This window comes from Octopus sinensis, linkage group LG3 (assembly GCF_006345805.1).
Source record: "Octopus sinensis linkage group LG3, ASM634580v1, whole genome shotgun sequence".
In the NCBI taxonomy this organism is placed as follows: Eukaryota; Metazoa; Mollusca; class Cephalopoda; order Octopoda; family Octopodidae; genus Octopus; species Octopus sinensis.
In genome coordinates, this window is record NC_042999.1 from 170111449 (window position 1) to 170138518 (window position 27070).

The 27070-nt window shown below is 38.2% G+C and overlaps 1 protein-coding gene across 2 annotated transcripts in view; it reads right to left on the reverse strand.

Annotated features, from left to right (window-relative positions):
• The window catches only part of LOC115209076 (insulin-like peptide receptor), a 171239-nt gene that overhangs the window by 27333 nt on the left and 116836 nt on the right, over positions 1 to 27070 (reverse strand). For both annotated transcript variants that reach the window (XM_029777174.2, XM_029777175.2), the window contains 9 exons: positions 26588 to 26714; positions 25514 to 25567; positions 22067 to 22245; positions 18809 to 18979; positions 18476 to 18650; positions 15960 to 16185; positions 12744 to 12825; positions 9684 to 9832; positions 2538 to 2709 (listed from right to left, as the gene is read on the reverse strand). In XM_029777174.2, the coding sequence (XP_029633034.1) occupies positions 2538 to 2709; positions 9684 to 9832; positions 12744 to 12825; positions 15960 to 16185; positions 18476 to 18650; positions 18809 to 18979; positions 22067 to 22245; positions 25514 to 25567; positions 26588 to 26714 (1335 nt within the window). The remainder of the gene's footprint in view (positions 1 to 2537; positions 2710 to 9683; positions 9833 to 12743; positions 12826 to 15959; positions 16186 to 18475; positions 18651 to 18808; positions 18980 to 22066; positions 22246 to 25513; positions 25568 to 26587; positions 26715 to 27070) is intronic.

The following is a 27070-nucleotide window of genomic DNA, read 5'->3' on the forward strand; positions in this document are numbered from 1 at the left end:
AACCTTTCATCATCTGATACTTGATCACCATATGTTCCTGCCTTTCTGTATCACAAGTTTCGCTCCTCAAATGCCGCTGCCCCTCTCATGGTTCCTTGTCTTGCGAGTTACTTGGTGAACCTGCCAGAGCTGGTGTCACATTTGGCAGGGTATCCAGCAGCAAAAATCATGCCAAAACTAACCCTGCCTGTGCTAGTGCCATGTAAAAAGCACTGAGTCCACTCAGCAGAGTGGCTGGGGTTAGGAAGGGCATCCAGCCATAAAAACCCTGCCAAAACAGATTCCGTAGCCTTGGGTAGCTTTTCTAAGTGGCTGGCTCCTGTCAACTGTCCTACCCATGCATGCATGGAAGACGGATGTTAAACAATGATGATGATGATGATATATACCTGATGAACTCTCTTCCCATTAGTTTTCATGTATGAGCATCCAACAACTTACATTTTCTTTGTCAGTATGAGGATTACAGGTCAGTGCAGACAGAATATATTTGCAGCTGCTTTTCTCCTTTGCTTTACAACCCTAAGCATGTTAATACTTGCTGAAACAAAGTCTCTTATCCCATTTTGACACAACAATCTCCATTTAGTTGGCTCCAAGGTGTTGTGAGCTATATTGACTGCTGAGAGTGTAGTGAGTGCTTTTTACATGCCACCAGCACAAGGGCCAGTCAGGTGGTACTGGCAACGACCTCGCTCGAATGTTTTTTCATGTGCCACCAGCACAAGTGCCAGTAAGGCGACGCAGGTAACGATCATGCTTGAATGGTGCTTTTTACATGAACTGGCATGGAGGCCAGCTTGTTGCTCTGGCAATGATCACACTCGGATGGTGCTCTTAGCGCTCCACTAGCACGGATGCCAGTCATCGAATTTGATTTCGATTTCGATCTCACTTGCCACAACAGGTCTTCACAAGCAGAGTTTAGTGTCCAATGAAGGAAAGGTATGCATAAGAGGGCTGGTTACACCCCTGAAGAAATTTAGATGTCACAGTTTTAACTTTTTAGCATTTAAACCAGCCATATCTGGGCCAAATATTTGACCTGTTTTATATTCAAACCAGTCAAATCCAGCCTATCACACTTACCCTACAATATCATTTTAAAAATAACAATCATATCAAAATCTCAAACTCACAAGATAAAGCATGATTAATTCAAAACAATATGGAGAAATAAGCATTACATTTGACAGAGTAACAGGTTACAGCAAAATTAAAGAGCTAACATGCCTTTTCTCGAGTCACAAAAATTTGGGATAGAAGCTAAGAAAGAATACAATTTCTGTTTGTAAAAGGACATTGAACTGAAGATTCTTAGTAAAAATAAATTTCATCTATTCCCAAAGCTGAGTGTATGAAGGACTCGTGAGGAGAGTACCGAGTGTTTGTTAGTTTGTTTAATGTCTGTTTTTCCATGCTAGCATCAGTTGGATGGGGACTTATTTGAAGCAAGATTCTTATGGCCAGTCACTCTTTTTGTTGCAAACTTTCAAATTTTTTCAAGAGATACATCAATTAATCTCAAAAGAAGTACAAAACTCTAATCTCTTTCATAGTCGGATTATCTGATTTCAAAGTACTTATTGTAGTGGCCACTTTGTGAAGGCCCCATGGAAGTCCTCCAAAGTTAAGGTGTCCAGGACACCCTTATCACAGCCTCTATCTTCTTAATGTCTTCAAAACAACTGCCCCTAAGGTTCTCCTTCACTTGGAGAACAACCAAAAGTTACAGAGAGCAAAGTCTGGATTGTAGGGAGAATGAGGGACAGTTTTGATGCCCATTTCATCAAGTAGTTAGATTACCAGAATGAAATTGTGACAAGCAGTGTTTAGTAGGGCCTGTTGAAAGAGTTGTTACAGCCATCTCCTTCAATGGGGAATAAAAACATTGGTCGCTTATTAGATGTGTAGTAACACTATCATAAAAATACAGCTTTAACTGCCTCACCTAAAAAAAATCTCAAAATGTCTGGAATGTACCTCATAAATATGCATACATACATCCTTTCATATTGACAGGCTTGTACATAAAACTATTTAAACATTGTACTATTGAAGGAGCCTCTAGGTGGCCATTTAAACTGCTAGAAATAGCAGTCAAATCCCCTTCAACTTACACACATCAAGCTTAAAACAAGAAGGACACACTGGGTAATTAATCAACATGCTGTCTGAATAAAATATAGGATGGTCAAGGCTTAATCAGAGCTAATCTGATATAATAATTATGTGTCTGAAGATTGGGCTCATAACTTTTAGGTTGTAGGTTTGATTTTTGCACCAGGTGTCGCACTGTGTCCTTCAAGCAAGGAACTTCATTCCATGTTCCTTCAGACAACTCAGATAATATGGAGCACAAGAGGGTTAATTCTGTGATGGACTGGCATCCCATACAAGAAGTAGGGTTCTTGTACTCCCAGCGTAAATATCTCAGAAATCCAGATATGGTCAAGGTTTTATTAACCTATAGGCTTCAGGTAAACTTCATAAGTGAGCTTTTACATAGACATACATTGTACATTGAAGTTTCTTACCTGGTCTTTCAGGCACAAGGAAAAACTTGTATTCTGTCCAGTTTCCAACAGCAGCTAAAGAAGTAGCTCGTATACGATAGGAATAGTTGCCAGCATCTAACTTTTGCAGACGACAACTTCGAGTTATTTGATATTCTCGTTGTGTAATACAAACAATCGAATCGTCTTTATTCTACAAAATATGAGGAGAGAGAGAGAGAGAAAAAAAGAAAATAAATAGATAAAATAAACCAAAAATTTATAAGTTTGTAGCAGATTTCATGTAAATACGGATAGGGAAAACAAAAATTCACAACAAAAACAAAACAAGTAAAATATTATTATTTAACTCTTTAGCATTTAAACTGGCTAAAATATTCTGTGTTTTATGCTTAACCTGGTCTCTCATACCTATCCTATAACATTATCCTAAAAATATACACTGAAGAATTGAATTGAATTTTTAAAAATCGTCTTTGAAGACCTATTCAGTATTAAAGAGAGACATAGCACTGCAGCATTTGTATTTCTCACTGTAGGTTCTGATTTCAAATTCTTTTCCAATTCTAATAAAGTGAGGAGCCAGTAGCACAGCAGGTTGACTGTTGAGGCAATTCATTCTTCTGCTATCCTAAAAAAAATTGACCAACAGTCTAAGTAAGAAATCAGCCAAATAGAGCAAAAGAATTTCCTTTTCTCCAAGACTGTGATCTAAATAACAGTTTAGGCTTTATTTAGACTGGATCTAGTTTCCCTATTTATATCTCTGACTTCATCATGTTATTTTCAAGGAATAGAAAACTTTAAAAAATATTGAGTTGATTTATTTGTTTTATATATTTATGTTCTTAGAAGTAAGACAGCAGTATGAATTAACAAATATATTTTCAAATAGTTAAATATAAAAAAAAACAAAAAAAAAACTATAAAACTACAAATAACAGCATATAAATACTGGGTTGAGGAATCCTTTGGATTGTAAAAGTCAAAGGCTGCCTGGTTTTTTAAATCCAATATTTACACACTATCATTTGTAGCTTTATGTGTTTCAAAACTCATTGTTCCCCCAAAAACTTATTTCATGTTCTCTCGAAGTTTATAAAATTCTTATGACATCAAAAAAAGCTATGACTTGACTGCCAAAATTTAGAAAATCTTAACAATAAATCAAAATCCTAAAATCTTAGCAACTAATTCCTAATTTGGTTAATAAGGTTTTTTTTTTTATTGCAAACAACTCACCATGGTATGGTTGATAACTATGTATTTAGATATTTCTCTACAAATATCAGCCATGAGTCGAGATATCAATCCTGCTTGCACAAAGTGACTGATGAATAATCTTAACGAGTCTCGTTAATATAGCCAAAACAAATTAACAGACCTGATTAGTGGGACATAGTGTCAGATAACTATGTACTGTGGTCAGAAACACAGTTTACATGGCAAGTGATAGAAACAGGCTCCAAGACTCATCAGTGGAAAGGTTGTCTGAAGTTGATGGTTATAATGTGTGTCATGAGATAAATAGAAAAATCTTTGCAATTACCATATTCACATTGTTTGGAATTAACGATGCATTATGTCATAGCTTCGGGATTTCAATGATGTGATTATTTATTTTTACAATAACATTATAGGGTAGGTGTGAGAGGCTGGATCGGATCAGTTTGAACATAAAGCAGAATATTTGTGCTCGATATGGCTGTTTTAAATATTAAAAGATTGACCTGATCCATAGTAAATAAAACAATTTTTTAAAATTTTACCCTAAAAAAAAAAAAGGTTTTTACTTGCCTTTACAATATTTGTTAAATAAATAGATATTTACACACATTGAGTATTGTGGATAGGATATCTAATATATTTCTCTTTGACATATTACTAGAAAAGTACCATGTGACTTCAAATATTTTTGGTAACAGAGATAATCTCTGTTACCAATTTAGCTAACAAGGAAGCTCAGACCTGGTCACTCAACCTGCTAGAAATTGCAGACAAATCTCCCTCATATCACATCCTACCATCTTAAAAATAGAAAGGAAACATTGGGTAAAGTACTCCATGTTACATGAAGCTCCTGCATAGTCACATGACATGTTAGAAATGCAAACAAATGTCACTCTTATTACACTTTACTGCCTTAAAAAAGGGAAGGACACATTGAATAATGTAGCCCTAGGCTTGGGGAAAAAGATGAGATGGTCATAAATTCCTTTGATTATAGATCTGCTGGATCAGGATTGACCTTGGGCTAAAGAGCAACAGCTAATTTGGATTTCCCAAGCCGACACATCTTTATCTCCTTTTACTTGTTTCAGGCATAATTATTTATATATTTAGTACACTCTCGGAGTGGTTGGCGTTAGGAAGGGCATCCAGCCATAGAAACAATGCCAAATTAGACTGGAGTCTGGTGCAGCCTTCCAGCGTGCCAGCCCTAGTCAAACCGTCCAACCCATGCCAGCATGGACAATGGACATAAGATGATGATGATGATACACTCACATCATTAAAATCTCAAAGCTACAATATAGTATGTGATCAATGCAAATCAATGTGAATTAATAAGTCCTATATTTAACAAAGTAGACTGAATGCTAAAGGGTTAATATTAACCAGATCTTTAGAGATGAAACACAGTTTATAATTACAACCTGTACTATGTTTTAATTACCACTTGCCATCAGCTATCTTATTACTGGATGTGCTCATAATAACACTGGACTATATTTGTATAAGGAATCTATTTCTCGATTAAGATCCATGTGTAGTGGATCTATTGATCCACTACACATGGATTTTTCAAAGTGGGTTCTATGAAAAGAATTTCCATGGTTCTGTGAGATAAGGTGTCTTTTTATAAAAATCTATTTATATAAACATATGCTGCTTATCATTTTCAAAATAATAAGTAGTCATGCTTTATTATTTTTTTATGTGAATAAATTCTCTCTCTAAAAAAAAACAATTTTTGTTTCAGTCCTGAGCTAAAATAAGTTTGGAAGCTGAAAAGTCTGGCCCTGGCAAGCCAAGATCATAGCTGTGACCCATGCCAGTGTTGCATAACCAGCCCATTTAACAGTACCCTTCAATTGTCAGGCAATATGCTGTGCTTGAGAAGACCTGTTGAGTCAAGTGAAATCGTTGTCCTGGTCGATGCCATTACTGTTTGACTAGCACCCATGGCAGTGGCATGTAAAAAACACCATTTGAGCTTGATTGAGGACAGTGCTGCTGGACTGGCTCCCATGCTGGTGGCACTTAATAAGCTCTATACAAGTGTGGTCAATGCCAGTGTTACCTGACTGGCTCCTGTACTGGTGGCTGCCTGACTGGCACCTGTGCCAGTGGCACATAAAAAGCACCATTCAAGCATCCACTAAACTCTTGGAGTGGCTGGCATTAGGAAAGCTACCCAGCTTTAGAAACCATGCCAGATCAGATTGGAGCCTGGTGCAGCCTCCTGGCTCGCCAGTCCTCAGTCAAACCATCCAACCATGCCAGCATGGAAAGCAGATGTTAAATGATGATGATGATGATAGTTCTAGACTACTGATGTATCTTATATTTTTCACTTGTTTCAGTCATTGAACTGTGAACATGCTGAGGTACCGTCTTGAAGGGTTTTAGGTGAAAAATCAACCCCAGCAGAAAAGTTTTAAAACATCTGGTACTTATTGGTCTCTTTTGTCGGACAGCTAACTTATAGAAATGTAAACAAACCAATATTGGTTGTCAAGTGGTGGTGGGGAAACACACACACACACACAATTGGCTTCCATCTATCAAATCTACAGATATGGCATTGGTTGGACCAGGGCTACAGTAGAAGACACCTAAAAAAAAATGCCATGCAGTGAGATTGAACTCGGAACCATGTGCTTGCAAAGTGAACTTCTTAACCACACAGCCATGCCTGCATTTACAAACAATGACTGTTACATTTTAAGGTGATGTATCTTTTATTTTCAGTACAAACAGCCATACTGAGTTTTATGTCAGCACTGAAGCTTATTGACTGGGTTACTAGCAAATGTTATTTTTATAGGGTTTCTTTGATTTTCTTAGGTAATATGAACAATATCATCATCATATGGCGTTCATGTTCCATGCTGGCATTGGCTGGACAGGTTGACAGGATCTACATTGTGCTCCAGTATCTGTTTTGGCATGGTTTCTATGACCGGGTGCCATTATTAACATCAGCCACTCATGGTTTGCACTGGGTGCTTTTTCCATGCCACCAGCATTAGTGAGATTGCCATGCAGCTCACAAGACTACAAACTGCAAGACAGGGGAGTCGGCTATATGCTAGGAGATGGGAGGGGAAGGTTTAAATGTGGGGGCAGAGTAGGTTCTTGTAGAGAAGCTGCATGGTTACTCACATTTAGAAGAGAGGGTGAGAATGATCAACAGGAGCAGCAAAAGTCTTTTATTATTATTATTATTATTGAGTGAGCAAGCAGTGCATGCCATCAAAGTGACACTAGGGTAAAATATACGAAGCCCAGTATACCCATCATGACTATCCGTTTGATAAGGGTACACCAGGCACATGCATCACAACCATATGTGCATGACATGGTGATCTCATATCAAGATAAACAGCACATGACCTTGCAGGTGGGGCCCAGTCACAATTTTCTTCAGGTCAAGTAGCCCATCTCGCTCAAAAGGTCCCTGAATAAGGGTTGTTTAAGGATGTTGAACGAAACAACCGTGTTTCTTAAGGTGAATTATCCAAACCTCTAAGAATTCCTTTCAACACACAGCTATGATGCTCCCCCACTACTTCTGCTCGTGATCAGAGATGCACATATCGTCAGCCACTAAGGGACATGCTCAACTGGTTAAGGTCAAACAACTGACAAGCAAATCTGTGGTATTGAGCAGAATATTTGCTGTAGCCCATCTTTTATACCAAGACAAAACAATATACATGATAACACTTCCAATCAGTTAAGATCAGAAGCCACGAGAGCCACTGCCTGGTACTGCATCGTCGGCGTCATCGTCATCATCATTATTATTATTATTATTATTTCACATATGATTCGAAAATGGCAATTTCATTGTGAAAATTCAAAATAAAAGTATTTTGTTTACAGGATGAAATACATGTGTCATGGAGTTGAAGAATAATGGCTCATCAACTATCTTAGATATTTAAAGAACAATAACAATAATTTCTAATTTAGCATAAAGGCCAGTAATTTTGGGGAGGAGTTAGTTGATTAGATCAAGTGCAGTCCATGACTGGCACTTCGTTTAATTGACCTGAGAAAGATGAAAGGCAAACTGACCTCAGTGGAATTCGAAACCAGAACAGAAAGAGCAGCAATAAATACCACAAGGTATTTTTGTTGAACGCCCTAACATTTCTGCCATTATTATTATTACTAATGATGATAATAATAATAATAATGACTACAAGAACAGTAATAATAATAATCAACATCAAACAATTTTCTATATCCGTTTATATTTTATCAACTTTTATTTCTCACAAAAATGTTGAAAAGGACATCTTTGAATTGAAGTAACTTTGTTCTTTTCATTGGACATATTTACATTGTCTGCTGGTCTTAATCAAAATTAGGCTCTTCTCTTCTGTACTACATTAATTTATAGAACATTGAATCATCTTGAATCTAGTATGAACTTCAGACCAATCCTTTTCTCATCACATGTTCCTACAAACAACACATGATGCCTGAAACTTGTTGTTTCAAAACAAACTTCACTCAGTCAGTCCTTTATTTTGACACTAAATACACCCTTTTTATTTGTTTTGTTTTTAAACCACTACCACCATCACCACAACAACCTTTTTCATATGTAGTTTCTTTCTTAAACAGGAAGAAAGAAAAAAATGATTCCTAAATTAGGTAACCTGGGCAGGCGTTGCTTCAAATCAGGCAAGTTAGAAGGACATTGCCAAGACAGACTTCACTACCAGACTGCTTGATTATTTTATTTATCTTTTACTTGTTTCAGTTGTTAGGCTGTGGCCATGCTGGGCCTACAAGCTGGGGTACCAACTTTGAGAATTTTTAGTCAAATGAAATGACCCCAGTACATATTTTAAGCCTGGTACTTATTCTATCAGTTCTTAGGCTGAACTGCTAAGTTACAGTGATGTAAACACACCAGCTGTCAAGCGGTGGTGGAGGACAAAAACACAGACAACACAAAGACACACACACACACACATACACAGATATATACATCCATATGTGACTGGCCCCTGTGCCAACAGCATGTGAAAAGCACCCAGCATGCTCTTGGAGTGGTTGGTCTTAGGGAGGGCATCCAGCTGTAGAAACCATGCCAAACCAGACTGGAACTTGGTGCAGCTCTCCAGCCTTACCAGACCCCGGTCAAACTGTCCAACCCATGCCAGCATGGAGAGCAGGCACTAAATGATGTGTTGTTTGTAGGAACATGTGATGAGAAAAGGTTTCTAAAGCTGGATGATGATGATATATATATATATATACTCTCTTTACTCTTTTACTTGTTTCAGTCATTTGACTGTGGCCATGCTGGAGCACCGCCTTTAGTCGAGCAAATCGACCCCAGAACTTATTCTTTGTAAACCTAGTACTTATTCTATTGGTCTCTTTTGCCGAACCGCTAAGTTACGGGGATGTAAACACACCAGCATCGGTTGTCAAGTGATGTTGGGGGTACAAACACAGACACACACATATATATATATATATATATATATACATATATACGACAGGCATCTTTCAGTTTCCGTCTACCAAATCCACTCACAAGGTTTTGGTCAGCCCGAGGCTATAGTAGGAGATACTTGCCCAAGGTGCCATGCAGTGGGACTGAACCCGGAACTATGTGGTTCGTAAGCAAGCTACTTATCACACAGCCACTCCTATGCCTATATATATTATATATATACATACACATACATACAGACACACATATATATACAATGGGCTTCTTTCAGTTTCTTTCTAGCAAATCTATTCATAAGGCTTTGGTCAGCCTGAGGTGTCACGCAGTGAGACTGAACCCGGAACCATGTGGTTGGGAAACAAAGCTTCTTACCACACAGCCACACCTTGTCTAACTAAAAACTGACACACAACCCAAATCATTCTGTCGAAAAGAAAAGGAACACAAAAATTGCAACTCACTTTTTTTGCTGCTTTCTTGTACGCTACTTCATAGGTGACAATTAAACCATTTACATAAGCAGGTGGATCCCAACTAATAAGCATGTCACCTGTGCCGTTGACAATTAGACTGGCATTCACTGAAGAACTATTGATGTGGTCAGCGATTTCTGAAGAATCAACAGAAAATGTGATAATGAACAAGTGAGAGAAAGAGATATTTATAGATGTGAGAAAATAAATGAAAAAAAAAAAAAAAAATCAAGCACTAGCATGTAAGCCTGTGATTCCTTAAACCTTTAGTATTTAAACTGGCCGTATCTGACCTCTCACACCTACCCTGTAATGTCATTCTAAAAATATACAATCTCATCATCAAAATCTCAAAGCTCTAAGGCATGATTAAATTAAAAAAGTGTGAATAAATAGGAATTACACTTGACAGAGTAATCTAAATACTAAAGGGTTAATGGTGGGCTACAAAAAATAATAAAATAAGGTATTTTGATTTATGCTGTATTTTATCTTTTACTTGTTTCAGTCATTGGACTGCAGCCATGCCGAGGCTCTGCCTTGAAGGGTTTAGTTGCACAAATTGACTCTAGTACTTAACTTTTTCTATTGGGCTCTTTTACCAAACCATTACGTTATGAGGATACAAACAAACCAACATTGGTTGTCAAGCAATAGGAGGGCAAACACAAATACAAAACACAACACGTCTGGCTCTTTTCGGTTTCCATCTATCAAATACGCTCACAAGGCATTGGTTGATCCAGGGGTACAGAACACACCCAAAGTAACATGTAGTGGGACTGGATCCAAAACCATGTAGTTGCAATGTGAACTTCTTAATAACAAAGCTATGTGCATCCTCTTCCCAGTTACCTAAGGGAATTTCCAATCATTATTCTTCATTTAGGGATAGCATTAAACGTCATAGCACTGGACTAAGTAAATTGGTTTGGTATCTTAAAGACAACAATAAGGATTTTAAGTTAGATTGGTTCATCCCGTCCATATCTTTCCCTTATGATAAGGGCAAAGGATTTTGTAACATTTGCAACTCTGAACTCTTCCATATGCTCTTCTCTAAGAATCACCTTGTTAACACACTTATAGACCTATCTTACAAATGTAAGCACTGGCAGAAACATACCTTTAGCTCATATAAGTGATTTTTACCAGTCTTTATAGTTTGAACATTTAGTTCAACTTGCACTTTACTTCAATAGAGAAATCTATTTCCAAGCCTTTGAACATTTTTTCAACCAATATATCCCTCTTTATTTGTTCTCTACTTATCATTCCTTTACCCCTTGTCTTTCTAGGGTCTGCCTTTGATGTCAGATCTACTAACGGGTTTTTAAAAATATTTAATAGTGTTCTGTTTATCATTTATGCAGTCATCAAAATTGTTATAATGTCTTGTTGTTGAGATAGTTTCTCTTTCTCTCCTGATGAGAAGATTGCATTTTACACCGTTTATTCCTTTGGAATAAAACCAATGTTGTCTTCGAAACATATGTCGAAAGTAAAAGAATTTGAATAGCATCTGCGTTCATATATATATATATATATATATATATATATATATATATATATATATATATACTCTTTTACTTGCTTCAGTCATTTGACTGTGGCCATGCTGGAGCACCGACTTTAGTCGAGTAAATCAACCCCAGGACTTATTCTTTGTAAGCCTAGTATTTATTCTATCGGTCTCTTTTGTCGAACTGCTAAGTTATGGGAATGTAAACACACCAGCATCGGTTGTCAAGTGATGTGGGGGGGGGGGGACAAACACAGACATATATAGAATGGGCTTCTTTTCAGTTTCCATCTACCAAATCCACTCACATAAATACATACTATGATGATGATTATATAATCATTTGTAATATAGCTTTCCAGCTAGAAATTTCAAAGGAGGAGAACAATCAAATATATCAAGCACAGCACTTGACTGGTATTTTATTTTATTGATCCTGAAGGAATGAAAGTTAAAGTTAACCCTTGATAAGATTTGAACTAAGAATGCAAAGAGCAAGAACAAATATTGGTTTCAAATTTTAGCACAAGGCCATCAGTTTCGGTGTGTGTCGGGTAGTGATCATTTACATTGGGGCCAGTGTTTTTTTTATTGACCCCCAAAGGAATGGAAGGCAAAGTTGACTTTTGACGGCATTTGAACTCAGAATGTAACATTGGAAGAAATGCTGCTAAGCATTTGGTCCAGTATGGTAAAGAGTCTGCCAGCTCACTGCTTTAGACAGAAACAAATATTGCAAAGCAATGCTCTAAAGATTCCACAAATCAGCTTCCCTTAAATAATTTCTAAATAAAGTCATAAAGTCTAAAAATTTTGGGGAGAGGAACAGTCATTAATACTGAACTCCCAAAAATTGGCTCGTACTCTATTTTAAGCCTGGATAGGATGAAAGGCAAAGCTGACCAATTGAACTCAGAACATAAAGAACTGGAAGAAATATCATATGACATTACATCCAAAGCTCTCATGATTTTGCCAACCCACTGCCCATGAAGTTCTCTGGTTATGCTTCTCTTCTTCTTCTTCTCCTCCTCTCATGAATGTCACTATTCATTGACATTGACCAGTTTCATTTGTTTCACTTACAAAGTGCAAGGTCTTCTTCATTTTTTTATTATTATTGTTCCTTGGTAGAGTGTAAATTATAAGTTATTAGGAAATTATAGACTGGGACGATTCTGTTAAAACTTACTAAGATCATAATGCACTTACTTATACAGCAAATATGAATCTGATAATAAAATTACGTTTAAAAATTGTAAAGCATACAAAGAGATTTATTCAATAAAGAAATATGTAATAAATTTTTATTAGATTAAATCATATTTATAGGCTAAATAATTTTTTGATAATTTAATTTTTACTTTGTGCTCAAAGTATACCGAAATATTTTCATTTGCTCTAAAGTATGCTATGACAATGACAAATTAGAAAAACACTGACAAAAGGAGAGGAGGGCAAATCTGGATTTTATCTTATTTTATTGTTGATATCTACAAAGTGAATAACATAAATTCTCATATTACCTAGTGGTAAGGTTTTGGCTGTCACAATAGCTCTGTTGCTGCAATATTTGCCATTTTCATTGGATTTATGACAAGCAATAACCTGGTTTCAAAAATAAATAAATAACAAAATCAATAAATAAAATAAATAGTTTAAATTAAATCATGTGACCAGTCTCAGAAAATTGTCACTAAATATTATTCACTCCAACTAATGACTGTTGTCTTTCTTTTCTTTTTTAAACCTAAGTAAAAGTACGTCTTAGATTAGGGTACACTCTACACTTACTGTCTATAAAGCACTCCACCCCCACTATGCTGAAAATCCTCCCTGCCCTGCCCCTTCTAGAGCGATTTTAGAATGAGCAAAGGCAAAGTAGGGTTGAGATATCTCTTAGTCCTGTGTCACTGAGGACGTGATGACAACCACCCTAGTGTCATGCTGTTACTTTGAAAAACACACCCAATACAAATTGCATAGGGGATCACAAACGAGTAGTGAAAGAGTAGATTTGTGAGGGTCCTTTAGTCTTGTCTTGTCATGGTTTTGTAATCTCTCTGGATCTGGCGTCGTGAGAAAATGCACCAAGTATACTGGGTAAAGTGGTTGGTGATAGAAAGAAGAACAGAGTTGTAAAAACCCAGCCAAAATGACAGATGAGCACCAAACTATGAGAGCAGTTGCTTCAGTCAGTAACAACCCATTCAACCCATACCAGCATGGGAAGCAGAATAAAATGATGATGATGATGATGACAACAATATACTTAAAATCCTTTCATCCAAGTTTAATAATCTACAGTAAGAAGGAGTCAGTATATACTTCTCTTGTACTACATGCCCTGCACATCCACCCACATCAATTTTCTTCCACAGGGAGCCATAAACCATTAAACCAGCCATGAGTCAACTGCAACCTGCAGGAGTTTCTCAATGGTAAACCCAACAAAAAAATTACTCTGAAATCTTTTGTTGTGCAACCTGCCTGATGATGAGCCACATCTCATGTAGACTCCTTCTTGAAAAAGGCTGTCCATCCCAGCTATAAATAGCACTCCATATGGTCACACGACAGACATAAAATAGCAGTCAAATTCCCTCAAATCATACCCTACCATCTTAAATATAAAAAGAGAAAGAAGGATCTAGGTGTGGGTTATTTCATTAGGGTCAACAGCTAAACAATGAGCTATGGTAGCTTCTCTATGGTTGTGTGACATGCTAAAAATAGCACGCAACTCTCCTTTGAATCAAACTCCCTTATCTTAAGGAAAATAAAAAAAAACGCATTGATTAATGTAATCCTAGATACAATGTCAAAGTAACGAGAGCAACATGTCTGCTGATCAGAGAAAGTGATGGACGACTGCAGAAATGATGAGTGGGGAGGGAGAGTGTGATGGAAGTCAATAAATGAGTTCACTGAGAAGGGATAGTGTGAGTGGTGAGTAGTGAAGATGATGATGAGGGAGATTTGAGCAAGGAGGGAGTGGGAGGGGGGTTGTAGCATAGGAAGATAAGGAGAGGGCTGTACTGGATACTGCGAAATCTGAGGCAATCCTTTGTGACTCAGGAATCATGATGAGAAAGAGAAAGGAGAGAGAGAGATGGAGGGAGTGTTAAGTATGGACTAGCTTGTTGCACAGGTGAGATGGGCTCTGTGAATAGGGTAGGAGAGATGCAAGGTACTGAATGGCCAAGAGGGGACAGTAGAGAGAGGAGATATGGAGTTCTATCTGCTCCTTTTCTGCATATTTAAGCATGGCCATTTCGTTGATAGCAGCAGAATTCTGTCTTTTCATCTACTTTCTAAAATTTATGTCTTTGCAAAGTCTACTTTTAGGCATCTTGAATCTAGGTTTTGTTTCCATGTTTGAAATTTCTTCCCTAACTAATTTTGTTTTGAGAATTAAATCATCAACATAGAGGATTTCCTACAAACGGCTAATCTCAAACTTTATGGATTGGTGGAAGAGGCGACAGGAGATTCAGCCGAAATGAACATCGACCTGCATGCCAAATTCACTTCAGACTGTACCCCTGTAAATGACTTGTATGGCCCTTATGAGTCATTTGTCTATCCCTAGCTTTCTTAGCAACCACAAGATCACAGAGCGAGGGACCCTGATAAAGGTCTTCTACAAGGTCTTGAATGCTAAGTACAGGACCTTCCTCCCAACTAACGACTTTTCCTGTAGAACTGAATTACATCTCATCAATGTTAATCCTGGTCTTTACTAATTTCACAATAATGCTTTCCATGACCTTCATAATATGTCCAGCAATTTAATATACCTGTAGTTTAGGCATGTGTGTACATCGACATCACCAACAAAAGATATAGACACTGATGAGAAAACTAAAACACTCTTTCCTTTCAAATTAAAACCCTGAGATACTTGTTTTACACTAAGTTTCAGACACTCCCTTGTCACTCTTGTCATTAGAAAAACCAGTAATTTGTCTGTTGGGTAACTGTTACCATTGTTCACTAATTGCAATCTAAAGAAACAAAGGTAGAAATACAATTAAATTATAGCTATCATTATAGAAAACAAAACCCAAACATCATTGGTTATGATGATGATGAGGTTCCAGTTGATTTGATCAATGCGACAGCATGCTTGTGAAATTAACATGAAAGTGATTGAGCACTCCACAGACACGCGTACCCTTAATGTAATTCTCAGGGAGAATCGTAAAGCGAAATCAAATTTGATAACTAGCACCTGTGCTAGTGGAGCACTAAGAGCACCATCCGAGTGTGATCATTGCCAGAGCAGCTAACTGGCTTCCGTGCTGGTGGCACGTAAAAAGCACCATTTGAGCGTGATCGTTACCAGCATCGCCTTACTGGCACTTGTGCCAGAGGCACATGAAAAACATTCGAGCGAGGTCGTTTCCAGTGCCGCTGGACTGGCTCCTGTGCAGGTGGCACGTAAAAAACACCATTTGAGCGTGGCCGTTACCAGTACCGCCTGACTGGCCCTCATGCTGGTGGCATGTAAAAGCACCTACTACACTCTTGGAGTGGTTGGCGTTAGGAAGGGCATCCAGCTGTAGAAACTCTGCCAGATCAAGATTGGAACCTGGTGCAGCCATCTGGCTTGCCAGACCTCAGTCAAATCGTCCAACCCATGCCAGCATGGAAAACGGACGTTAAACGATAATGATGATGATAGGAAATGATTTATGTCAGTGATTCAATAACAGACTACATGAATATTGGATACGTACTTCTATATTGTATTCCTGGAAATGTGCAAGATTCCCAATCACAACATTTCTGCTGTTATAGACAGCCATTGCAAGGAAAGGTCGCTCAGTACTCTGTCTTGAAGCATTGGGTCGGCTGAAATTGTTGTGTGCTGGTAAATATTTACCAGCTGCGTGAGGGTCCTCAATCACTGCCTCTCGCCGATGTCGATTATGGGAATCATCTGATAGGGAGACATCAGGAGGTCTGAAAAGAAAAGAAAATCATATATATAATACATAAAATAATTTTAAAGACTGACTAACAATCAAGTTTCAAATAATTTTTCTTTCTTATTATGAAATGAAAAAAGTTAGGTTAGTGAAATTGGTAGAGAGGGAGATTACTTCTACTGTGACTGATTCAGAGCCAGAAAATTTTGACTTAAAAAAAAAATCCTACTGGGTTCAGTTTAATTCCTGTGGGTATTGACAAAATAAATAGCAGCTAAAATGTGAAGTCATTTAAGCCTGTGACAGAGTTCCTTACTCTGTGATGTAGTGATCTCTGAGGAAGCCAGGGGTTGACAAAGTGCTCGTGAAAGCAGTATAGGCCATGTACATGGGTGCTGTTAGTAAGTACCAGTTGGCCATGGGTACAGTGAGGAATTTAGTGTACAGGGGTAGGTGTTCACCACGGCTTGGTTCACAGACCCCCTCCTATTCATCATCATCCTCCAGCCATAACAGAGGAATTTAAAACTGGAAGACCATGGGAGCAACTATATGCTGATGACCTGGCCCTCAGAGCACAATCTGTAACAGAATTAGGAAAGATATTCCAGGTGTGGAGACAGAACCTGAAATCAAAAGGCCTCAAAGTTAACTTAGCAATGACAAAGATCTTAGTAAGCAAGAAATCAGACAGGAACCTTCACCCTTCAAATAAAAGGCCTTGCTTGAAATGTAGGAAGGGTGTAGGCACCCTGTGCAAGCTCTAGACACAGAAAAGGCATAGAGGAATAGTAGGAAGGTTAACAGAAAGTAGTGTCTGCATGTGGGAGATGTAGAGAAGCCATAAAGACCACAAACACACAGGAAACTGATTTCCTCAAATGTCCTGCAGGCTCTCAGAAAGTTGTAGATAATTTCTGCTACCCAGGTGACCAAATTAGCAGTGGATGAGGTGGTATAGAAAGTGTAACTGCTAGAATAAAAATAGGATAGAGAAAGTCCAGAGAGATTTTAGCTCTGTTGGTAACCAAAGGTTTCTCTCTCCAGGTGAAAGGAAGATTGTATGATGCATGTGTATGAACTGCAATGCTACATGATAGTGAGCCATGGGCCCTGAATGCAAAGGATATGTGAAAACTAGAGGAACGAAGCTGGTACACTCTGCTGAATGTGCAATTCCACTGTACAAATGTGACAGCGCATCAGTGTATTGAGAGAAAAGTTAGGCATAAAAGGAATTGTATATAGTGTGCAGGAGAGAAAACTGCACTGGTTTGGTCATGTGAGAGGACAGTTGCATAGGTGAACGGATGAGGACAGCTACATAAACAAGTGCTGACCACTTAAAGAGGGAGGAAGTTGTGGAAGAGGAAGAACCAGGAAGACAGGGGATGAAGTATTGAATGCCAATCTCAAAATGCTGAAGTTACAAAGGTGATGAGAGAGGACCAAGATATATATTGCGCTTGGCTGTACTCAAGAAGACCCACCCACCACAACAGAACTGATAACCTAAAACCAAGGTGCCATGTGAAAACTACTGGTGCTGGGGTCACATAAAAAGTACCCAGTACACTCTGTAAAGTGGTTGGCATTAGAAAGGGAATCCAGCAGTGGTGATCAAGCAAAGACAGACTACGGAAGCTGGTGCAGCCACTGTCCTTGCCAGTTCCTGCCGATCCATCCAACCATGCCACCCTGGAAAACAGATGTTAAATGATGATGATGATGATGATGATGATGACAAACTATACTCTCTCTCCTGCTCGATACAAAAGTTTTGTGTTCAAGGTGCAATTGAGAGTTCTGATGTCAGCTCCATTTACAGGATAGTGAAAACAGTACTTATTTGGACTGGTGATCAACATTAGAGGACCTCAATAATGTGGCAAGCTGGCAGAATTGTTAGCATGCTGGGCAAAATGCTAAGAGTTTCAATACTGCAACTTTTCAATTTTGAAACCTTTCTTCTTTTGTTTCGTTTTTATGGATCTGTTAGGAGGAAGAACTGCTCTCATGACCCTTTCCAGACTTCATAGGACTGGGGGCAGCGAGCAAGGAAGTTACCATTAGACTAGGTATTTGCCCTGAATGCTTTAATAATTGAGTTAACTCTGCTAAGGTGCTACAGAACCAGGCAATAGCATCAAACGAAGAAACAAATTAAGATTACACTCCAAGAATTAAGTTACTTTATCAGGGATAAAAAAAAAAATTTATGAAACTTCAATAAAATGATTGAAATTAAGAAAAACACTGTAAGAAATTATATTCAAGTCAAGTAGTACATTGCAATTATTATCAATACTAATGTAATAAAATACCTCTTAACAAAGACATTATTGTGTAGGAAATTCTCAAAGAAGATCTGCATTTGTCTTTCAGACTCTTCAGTTTTATCAACTTTTTTATCTTTTGGACATTCACAACAGTTTTCATTCAAGGTATCATTAGTTATCGTTTCTCTTTTTTCTTCTTGTTTTGCAATTGGTTTTAACCCTGTAATAAAAAATTAAAAAAAAAACAGAATAGAATTAATTTAAACTGCAAAACACCAAAAAGAGTATTAATTCCATAATCATTCAGACAAAGATAAAGTATAATGGTGAAGACAATATTTGAAATGAAATTATGGGTAAGGAGGTAAAAATTCTTACGATTTTCACAATAGTCTCGAATACTGTAGTCTGCAACATTAAGAACTTCAGACTGCCAGTAAACAAAGTAGTGATCTACTTCTCCTTTAGGTTCTTTTGGTGGGTCCCATGAAACTATCAGCTCTCCAACTCTCTTCGCAGTTATTTTCAGGTTTGTTGGGTTGGTGGGAACTGAAAATTAAAGAATAGGACAAGAAAATCATTAAAAAGCTTATGAAGTAATTTTCTGAATGTTAAAAAGTTGCAAGCAGATGTAAGTATGCATCAGATTTATGTACGATCTAGATGGTGCACCCCGTAAACAATATTAAATTGTGAATGGTGACAAAAGGACTTAAATAAACTAATCGAATGATTGATCGATCAAATGATTAGTCAAACAATTGATTAGTTAATTTGCTAACTAACTGACTAAAAATAATGGTTTCAAACGTTTGCACAAGGCCAGTAATTTCGCTGAGAGGGAGAGTTAGCTGATTTTCTCAACCATAATATTTGACGAGCACTTTAGTTTATTAAACTCATAAGGATGAATGGTAAAGATGACCGTTGCAGGATTTTAACTCATAGCATAAAGAGTTGGAAAAAAGTATTTTGTCTGGTATGCCAACTCACTTCCTTTTAGTGGATGAGCAGGGTTGATATAATGGACTAAAACTTTAAAAGGGGCACTCCAGCATGGCCATGGTCCACCTACCAGATCCAGTAAAACTCAAAATACTCTCATAATACTGACTTTGGTATGTATTTTACTGGCCTTAAGGGAAGAAAAAGTAAACTGATCCAGGTGGGATTTGAACTCAGAAGGTGAAGGAATGTAACCAAATGCAAGGTTTTACTTGAAACACTTCTGGTTCTTCCATCTACCCTGCCCTACACACACAAGATTGAAAAGACTCTTTGGTGTGACAGAAAGATCCTTTAATGTGATATGACAATCTCTTTATATTGATACTATGACAAAATATGCCCAGAAAACTCCATAAAGTGGGTGTTTTCAAGGGTATCCAACTGCAGAAATAGAGCTAAAAGTTGACTGTTTTTGAGGGAAATGCCATCTTCTGTCCTGTCAAGGAGGGCAGTAAGTCTGAATATGAACTGGCTCAGACTGCAAGGATCCACCCAACACATGGTAGCATGATATATATATATAGTTGAAATTTATAGAAAAACAAAAGATGAAGACAGGTGTATGAGCAACAAGCAGGTGTATTAGATCAACGCTCAAGAAAATGAAAAAGTCTCTCTCTCTCTCTATATATATATATATAGTTCACAGATTAGATCCAGAGATTCTCCATATATATAACACTTAGTAGTTCTCAAAAGATTCAAACTTACACTCTGATGTCTTTACAAGGGATCATTCCACAAAGTAAGGAACGGCTATAAGAGGGATCAAGTTGAGCAGGTGTAGAGGCAATTAGATACATCAAATATATTTAACATATTTGATGTATCTAATTTGTTTATCTGCATAATTGTCTCTATACATACATATAGACACACACATATATTAGGTTGGTAAAAAAGTGCGTAGCATTTTTTAAGTAAAATTCGTTAACAATAGTTAGATAGTTGCGCATACCTTTACTCGACCACATATTTCCCATTTTGTTCCACTACTTTTCACCATCTTTAAGGCAGCTTTATGATCCCATCTTCCCAGAACTTGGCATCTTTCTGAGTCATGAATTGGTCTAAGTGGATTCTACACTCTTTTAAAGAATCGAAAGTCTTCTCATCAAGAGAATTTTGCAGGGATTGGAATAAATGATAATCTGAAGGTGCAAGGTCAGGTGAGTACCGTGAGTAGGGTAGGACATCCCACCAAAGCTGCACCAATTTCTGCCAGGTTTGCAAAGAAACATGTGGTCTAGCGTTGTCCTTTTGGTTGGCCAATTCTGGAGGTTTTTCATTAATTGGCTCCTTTAATCAGTGGGAACAATAATAGCCTGAAAGTATCTCATAATACACAATGCCCTTCCAATCCCACCAGATACAGAGCATCACCTTCTTTGGATACAGACTAGCTTTTGTAGAGAATGAAGGTGGTTCATCTCATTTTCCCCAGGAACTTTTTTGTTTTATCTTGTCGTAAATAATTAATTTCTCATCACAAGTAATCATTCGAACGAAAAACACTACAAACTTTTTTTTACCAATCCAATATATATATATATATATACACACACACACAGAGTTGAATATAAGATATAGATTCAGATAATATATGTGTGTGAATGTGTATATATATATATATATATATATATATATATATATATATATAATCGTTTAATGTCCACTTTCCATGCTGGCATGGCCTGGATGATTTCACTGAGGACTGGTGAGCCAGATGGCTGCACCAGGCTCCAATCTGATATGGCAGAGTTTCTATGGCTGGATGCCCTTCCTAATGCCAAACACTCCGAGAGTGTAGTGGGTGCTTTTACGTGCTACCTGCACAGGAGCCAGTCCAACGGCACTGGCAACAACCTCGCTCGAATGTTGTTTTTCATGTGCCAGTAAGGGGATGCTGGTAACAATCACGCTCGAATGGTGCCTTTTACGTTCCACTGGCACGGGAGCCAGTCAGCAGCCCTGGCAATGATCACACTCGGATGGTGCTCTTAACGTTCCACTAGCATGGATGCCAGTCAGGCGGTGCTGTTTTTGGCTACGTCAGCGAATTTGATTTCGATTTCACTTGCCTCACACACCGAGATGAGTAGTATAAGAGATAGATTCAGATAATCATGTGGCTCCTCATACAGACTCAGCTATCAGTCCACAAAGTAGTGTAATGCAAAGTGTTCATTCACCTCTCATACACCACATAAAAGCACTCATGCCAGTGTCACATTAAAAAAAACCAGCTCACATATTAGGAAGGGCATCCAGCTGTAGAAACCAAGCCAAATTAGACTCAAACCAACTGCAGCTCTTCTGCTTGCCAGCTCTGGTCAAACCATCCAACTTACACCAGTAGGGAAAATGGACGTATGAGGATGAGGAGGATAAGATGTAGTTAAAATTTTAACTAAAATTAGATGCAAGTATGGTTGTGTGGTTATGACGTTTACTTCATAACCACATGATTTTTGGTAGATTTGGCCACTTTATCTAGCAGGTTGAGTTATGGAGTAGAGGCTCCATTGACAGAAAGCAGAGTTGCAGGCAGGTAAATGGCTCATCACATAAACTGGGCATACCAAAAACAAAAAGCTCACCTACAAACAGAGAAAGGGGAGTACTTACCACCAGGTGTTGTTCTGAAATATTCAACATCACTCATTCCTGTTGACTTGGCTGTAGAGAGAGTATCAGTCTTTAAATAAGTGGCATAAAGTGTCCATGGTTTAAGTTCATTAAGTACATGAAATTCTTGATTATCTTTATGCTCTTTACGGTCTTTTGGCTTTTGAACTGTTTTCCATCTGGGGGAAAAAAAAAATATAAGATTATATACATACACACACACACACATAGACATAGACATATATAGATATATATTAAAATAAAGACTGCAATCATCATCATCATCATCGTTTAGCGTCCGCTTTCCATGCTAGCATAGGTTGGACGGTTCAACTGGGGTCTGGGAAGCCAGAAGGCTGCACCAGGCCCAGTTTGATCTGGTAATGTTTCCACGGCTGGATGCCCTTCCTAACGCCAACCACTCCATGAGTGTAGTGGGTGCTTTTTACGTGCCAGATGAGTCTGGCAAATGGCCACGATCGGATGGTGCTTTTTATGTGCCACCGGCACGGGGGCCAGGCGAGGCTGGCAACGGCCACGAACGGATGCTGCTTTTTACGTGCCACCGGCACGAGGGCCAGGCGGGGCTGGCAACGGCCACGAACGGATGGTGCTTTTTACGTGCCACCGGCACTGGTAACTCAGCTGCAATTTCCATTGATCGATTTCGATTCTGATCCTCACTTGCCTCAACAGGTCTTCACAAGTAGAGTTTTGTGTCCCAAGAAGGGAAGGTATGCATAAGTGGGCTGGCTACATCCCATGTAGAAGGCCACAGGTTATGGTCTCACTTGTCCTGCCGGGTCTTCTCATGCACAGCATACTTCCAGAGGTCTCGGTCTTTAGTCATTTCCTCAGTGAGACCTAAAGTTCGAAGGTCATGCTTCACCACCTCGTCCCAGGTTTTCCTGGGTCTACCTCTTCCACAGGTTCCCTCAACCGCTAGGGTGTGGCACTTTTTCACACAACTATCTTCATTCATTCTCGCCACATGACCATACCAGCGCAAACGTCTCTCTTGCACACCACAACTGATGCTTCTTAGGTCCAGCTTTTCTCACAAGGGCCTTACACTCTGTCGAGTATGAATACTGACATTACACATCCATCGGAGCATACTGGCTTCATTTCTTGCGAGCTTACGCATATCCTCAGCAGTCACGGCCCATATTTCACTGCCATGTAGCATGGCTGTTCGTACACACGCGTCAATGTGGAACCATTTTAATTCTGTGTTACAAGTGTTTCATTACAATATGGGTAATGCATTTTATGAATATAAATTTTAATAATAATATAAGTAAAATACATTCATAATAGAAATATACATCCACGCAGAACATCAGCCAACTGGAAATCATCAGCCATAAATACAAAGCGATACAGAGATGTCCTTCACGTGGGCACAACTTTGACTATAATCCCTTCTGTATACTTTATATATATACAAACATACATACATACATATATATATATATATATATAGTTGAAAACATATAATAAATGCAGAAACAAACGAGAAACAAGCATAGCTGGACACCAACTCATCACTTACTTGGCTATTGCAATTTTGTGTTTACCCGTGGCACATGTTGCCAGGAATTGGGGAGCCAAAAAGGAAAACAGGAGAGAAAATGTACAAACAAGAATGTGACGCAGACAGTCAACATAGAAATGTGGAATAAATGTGCTCCAAAACGAGACAATTAGTGGATGTACGACGGACAGAAGTAAACAAACAAAATAAGGCCTTAGGGCCAGACGAGGCTGAGGCGAAAATAGTCAATGCTGTGGGAACATCCTGAAGGAATTTAGCAGAGACAGTGAAGGGGCAATAGAGTGGGAGATGAGAAAATGCTGATATATATATATATATATATACTGAACTCCCCCCTATAAGTAAATCTAAATAACAGAAGTAATTGGTGAAAAGCAGTGTCTTTTTTGAAAAAATCTCAGTTCCAACTTTGATGTTGTTGGTAAAACATGTTCTTTGTCTATCTCCTTATCCTCTTGGAGATTTTGGATAAAATTATACAAATGAGTCGTTCAAATTTAACTAAATTCTATATTTTTATGCAGCTGAAGATTGCTCTACATTTTAAATTGATGTAATGATTGCATTGTCCAATTAAATGAAGTCGCATGAAACGATTGTACTGCATTACCTCTGGATATCCTTGTTGCTTATTTTGATATCTATCTATCTATCCGCTCAGTCAAAGTCGACTCTCGGTTACTCGTTGGATCAGTGTCCTCCAGTCAGTTCTATCCTGTGATTAAGTATTGTTTCTAACTAGTTTTCTTTTGTTCACATATTATAAAACTCAAATATAAATTTAGCGTCTGAAGAAGAAGAAAGTACAATATTGCTTCCGTAAAGTGATTTGATTCCAAGATCCTTTCTAATCAAGAAAACATTTTACCTAAGTTGGCATTGTGGTGGTAAGCCTGCCTTGAGTCTACAGTCTTACAAGATAGGAGCTTATCCTAGCTTCTGACAACATTTTGGCAACTCAAACTCCTCGACTCTCTGCTAAATGGGATGCCAGTCCATTGCAAAATTAACTCCCAACTGCTTCTGGTAAATTATTTTCAGCTGAATTGTCTGGACTATGTGATACGAAATGCTTTGCTCAAAGATACACCATGCCACCTGGTTTGAGAATTGAACTCAGGTAATGCCGACTGTGAGCTCAACACCCTAACCACCAGGCTAAACGTCTTCACTATGGAATTAATGCTTAGAGATTCTTCTTCTTTTCCGCCCTTTTTCAAGCCTAGACAGGCTCATGGACCTAGTTTCCTGGTTTCTATGGCGCATGTGTTCCCCCCAGCTGGACAGGACGCCAGTCCATCGCAGCATTACTTAAGAAACAGGAAGAAAGAGTGAGAGAAAGTTGTGGCGAAAGAGTATAACAGGAGTCGCCACCATCCCCTGCCGGAGCCTCGTGGAGCTTTTAGGTGTTTTCGCTCAATAAACACACACAACACCCGGTCTGGGAATCGAAACCATGATCCTCCGACCGCGAGTCCACTGCCCTAACCACTGGGCCATTGTGCCTCCACTTAGAGATTATTAGTATACATTATTTTCTCTGCTATATATATTTCAGTTGTGTCACATAGAATGCAGTCATGCTGGTGTTACAGAAATGCCCTTTGTGCCAGTGCTGTGTAAATGCATCTGTGACAGTGACACATAAAAAGCACCAAGCACACTTTGTAAAGTGGTTGGCATTAGGAAGGGCCTCTGGCTGTAGAAACGTGTCAAAACAGACAACTGGAGTCTGGACAGCTCCATGGCTGACCAACTCCTGTCAAACCGTCCAGTGCATGCCAGCATGGAAAATGGATGTTAAACAATGATGATGATTGTGATAATAATATCACATTCAACAGATGATTTTCATTATTTTAAAGATGTGCAATGATAAGTATACTTACAAACTCTCAATGCAAAGGTCTTGTTTTTCAAAAAGTGGAACATTTCTGTTGGCTCTGAAATAGATAAAAGAAACATAATTAAAATTAATTTAAGACTGTTTAGCAAATTAACATCAAAGCTGGAATGAAAACAAAAAAGATTTTCATGGATAATGGCTGTGTAGTAAGAAGTCTGCTTCCCAACCACACAGTTTTAGGTTCAGTCCCACTGTGTGGCACCTTGGACAAGTATCTTCTACTATAGCCCTGGACCAACCAAAGCCTTGTTACTGGATTTAGTAGATAGAAGCTGGAAGAAGCACCTTGTATCTATGTGTGTATGGGTGTGTGTTGGTGTCTCCTTGTTATGATATCACACGACAGTTATAAATGAGTATCACTGTTACACAATGAGTGTCATTCATTTCCAATATTCTGCAAGAACATGTCTGGCCAAGGGGAAATATTGCATTGCTTGGGAACAGGTGAGGGCTGGCAGTAGGAAGGGCATCTGGCTATAGAAAATCTGTCACAAATAAACTCAGCCTGACCCATGCAATTATGGAAAAGTGGACATTGGAATGAGGATGATGGTGATGAGGCTACAAAGTTCACTTTGAAATCAAGTGGCTTTAAGTTCAGTTTCACTGTGTGGTAACTTGCGCAAGTGTCTCATACTATAGCCATGGGCCAACCAATGCCTTGTGAGTGGAATTCGTAGACAGAAATTGGGAAGGCTGTTCTTAATATTTATGGGAAGAGGTTGAATTATTATGAGAATAATGTAAACTTAGTGAAAGAGTTATAAGCAAAGCTGAAGGAAACCATGAAATATATATATATATATAAAACTATATCATATATAAGGTTAGGGAAGCTTCACTTAGACACGAGCTAATGTAGGAACCCCTGTACTATTGCACCAACTGCTAGGAAGGTACATCTTCACACTACACTGTACCATCATTTAAACAATGTAGCAGAGAGAGAGAGAGAGAGAGAGAGAGAGAGAGAGAGAGAGAGAGAGAGAGAGAGAGAGAGAGAGAGAGAGAGAGAGAGAAAGACAAAATAAATGATAACTAAATTTGAACTCACACTTCACGATAATATATAACATAACCAAGCATTTCTCGAGAATCATCCATTTCAAACCTGTTCCATTTCAAAATTGCAAATGCTGAAGCAGTTGATATAATAGTGAGGTTCAAATTTTTGGTCTGACCTAGAATTTAAAACAAAGAAGAAAAATCAATTTTATTATCAGGATGTAAAGTAATTCTTTAGAGGCATTATCTAGAATTATGTAAAATATAATCTATAAATAAGGTGAATTATTTTATTTTAGGACCAGGAGAAGTAAAAGAGTTGGGTGGAAGGGACTCTTTAGTCTGGTTTTGCTGAGAACAGAACAAACTCTCTTTTGCAGGTGCCAAAAATTAAACCTAATTATCAGTCTATCAACACAGTGGTTCCCAGTAAAAATTGACTAAATTGTGATGAACTTGTTTAACCCATTCCAGCATGGAGAACAAATGTAAAAATTGATAAAAAAAATAAATTTTTTTCTTAAATCAAACA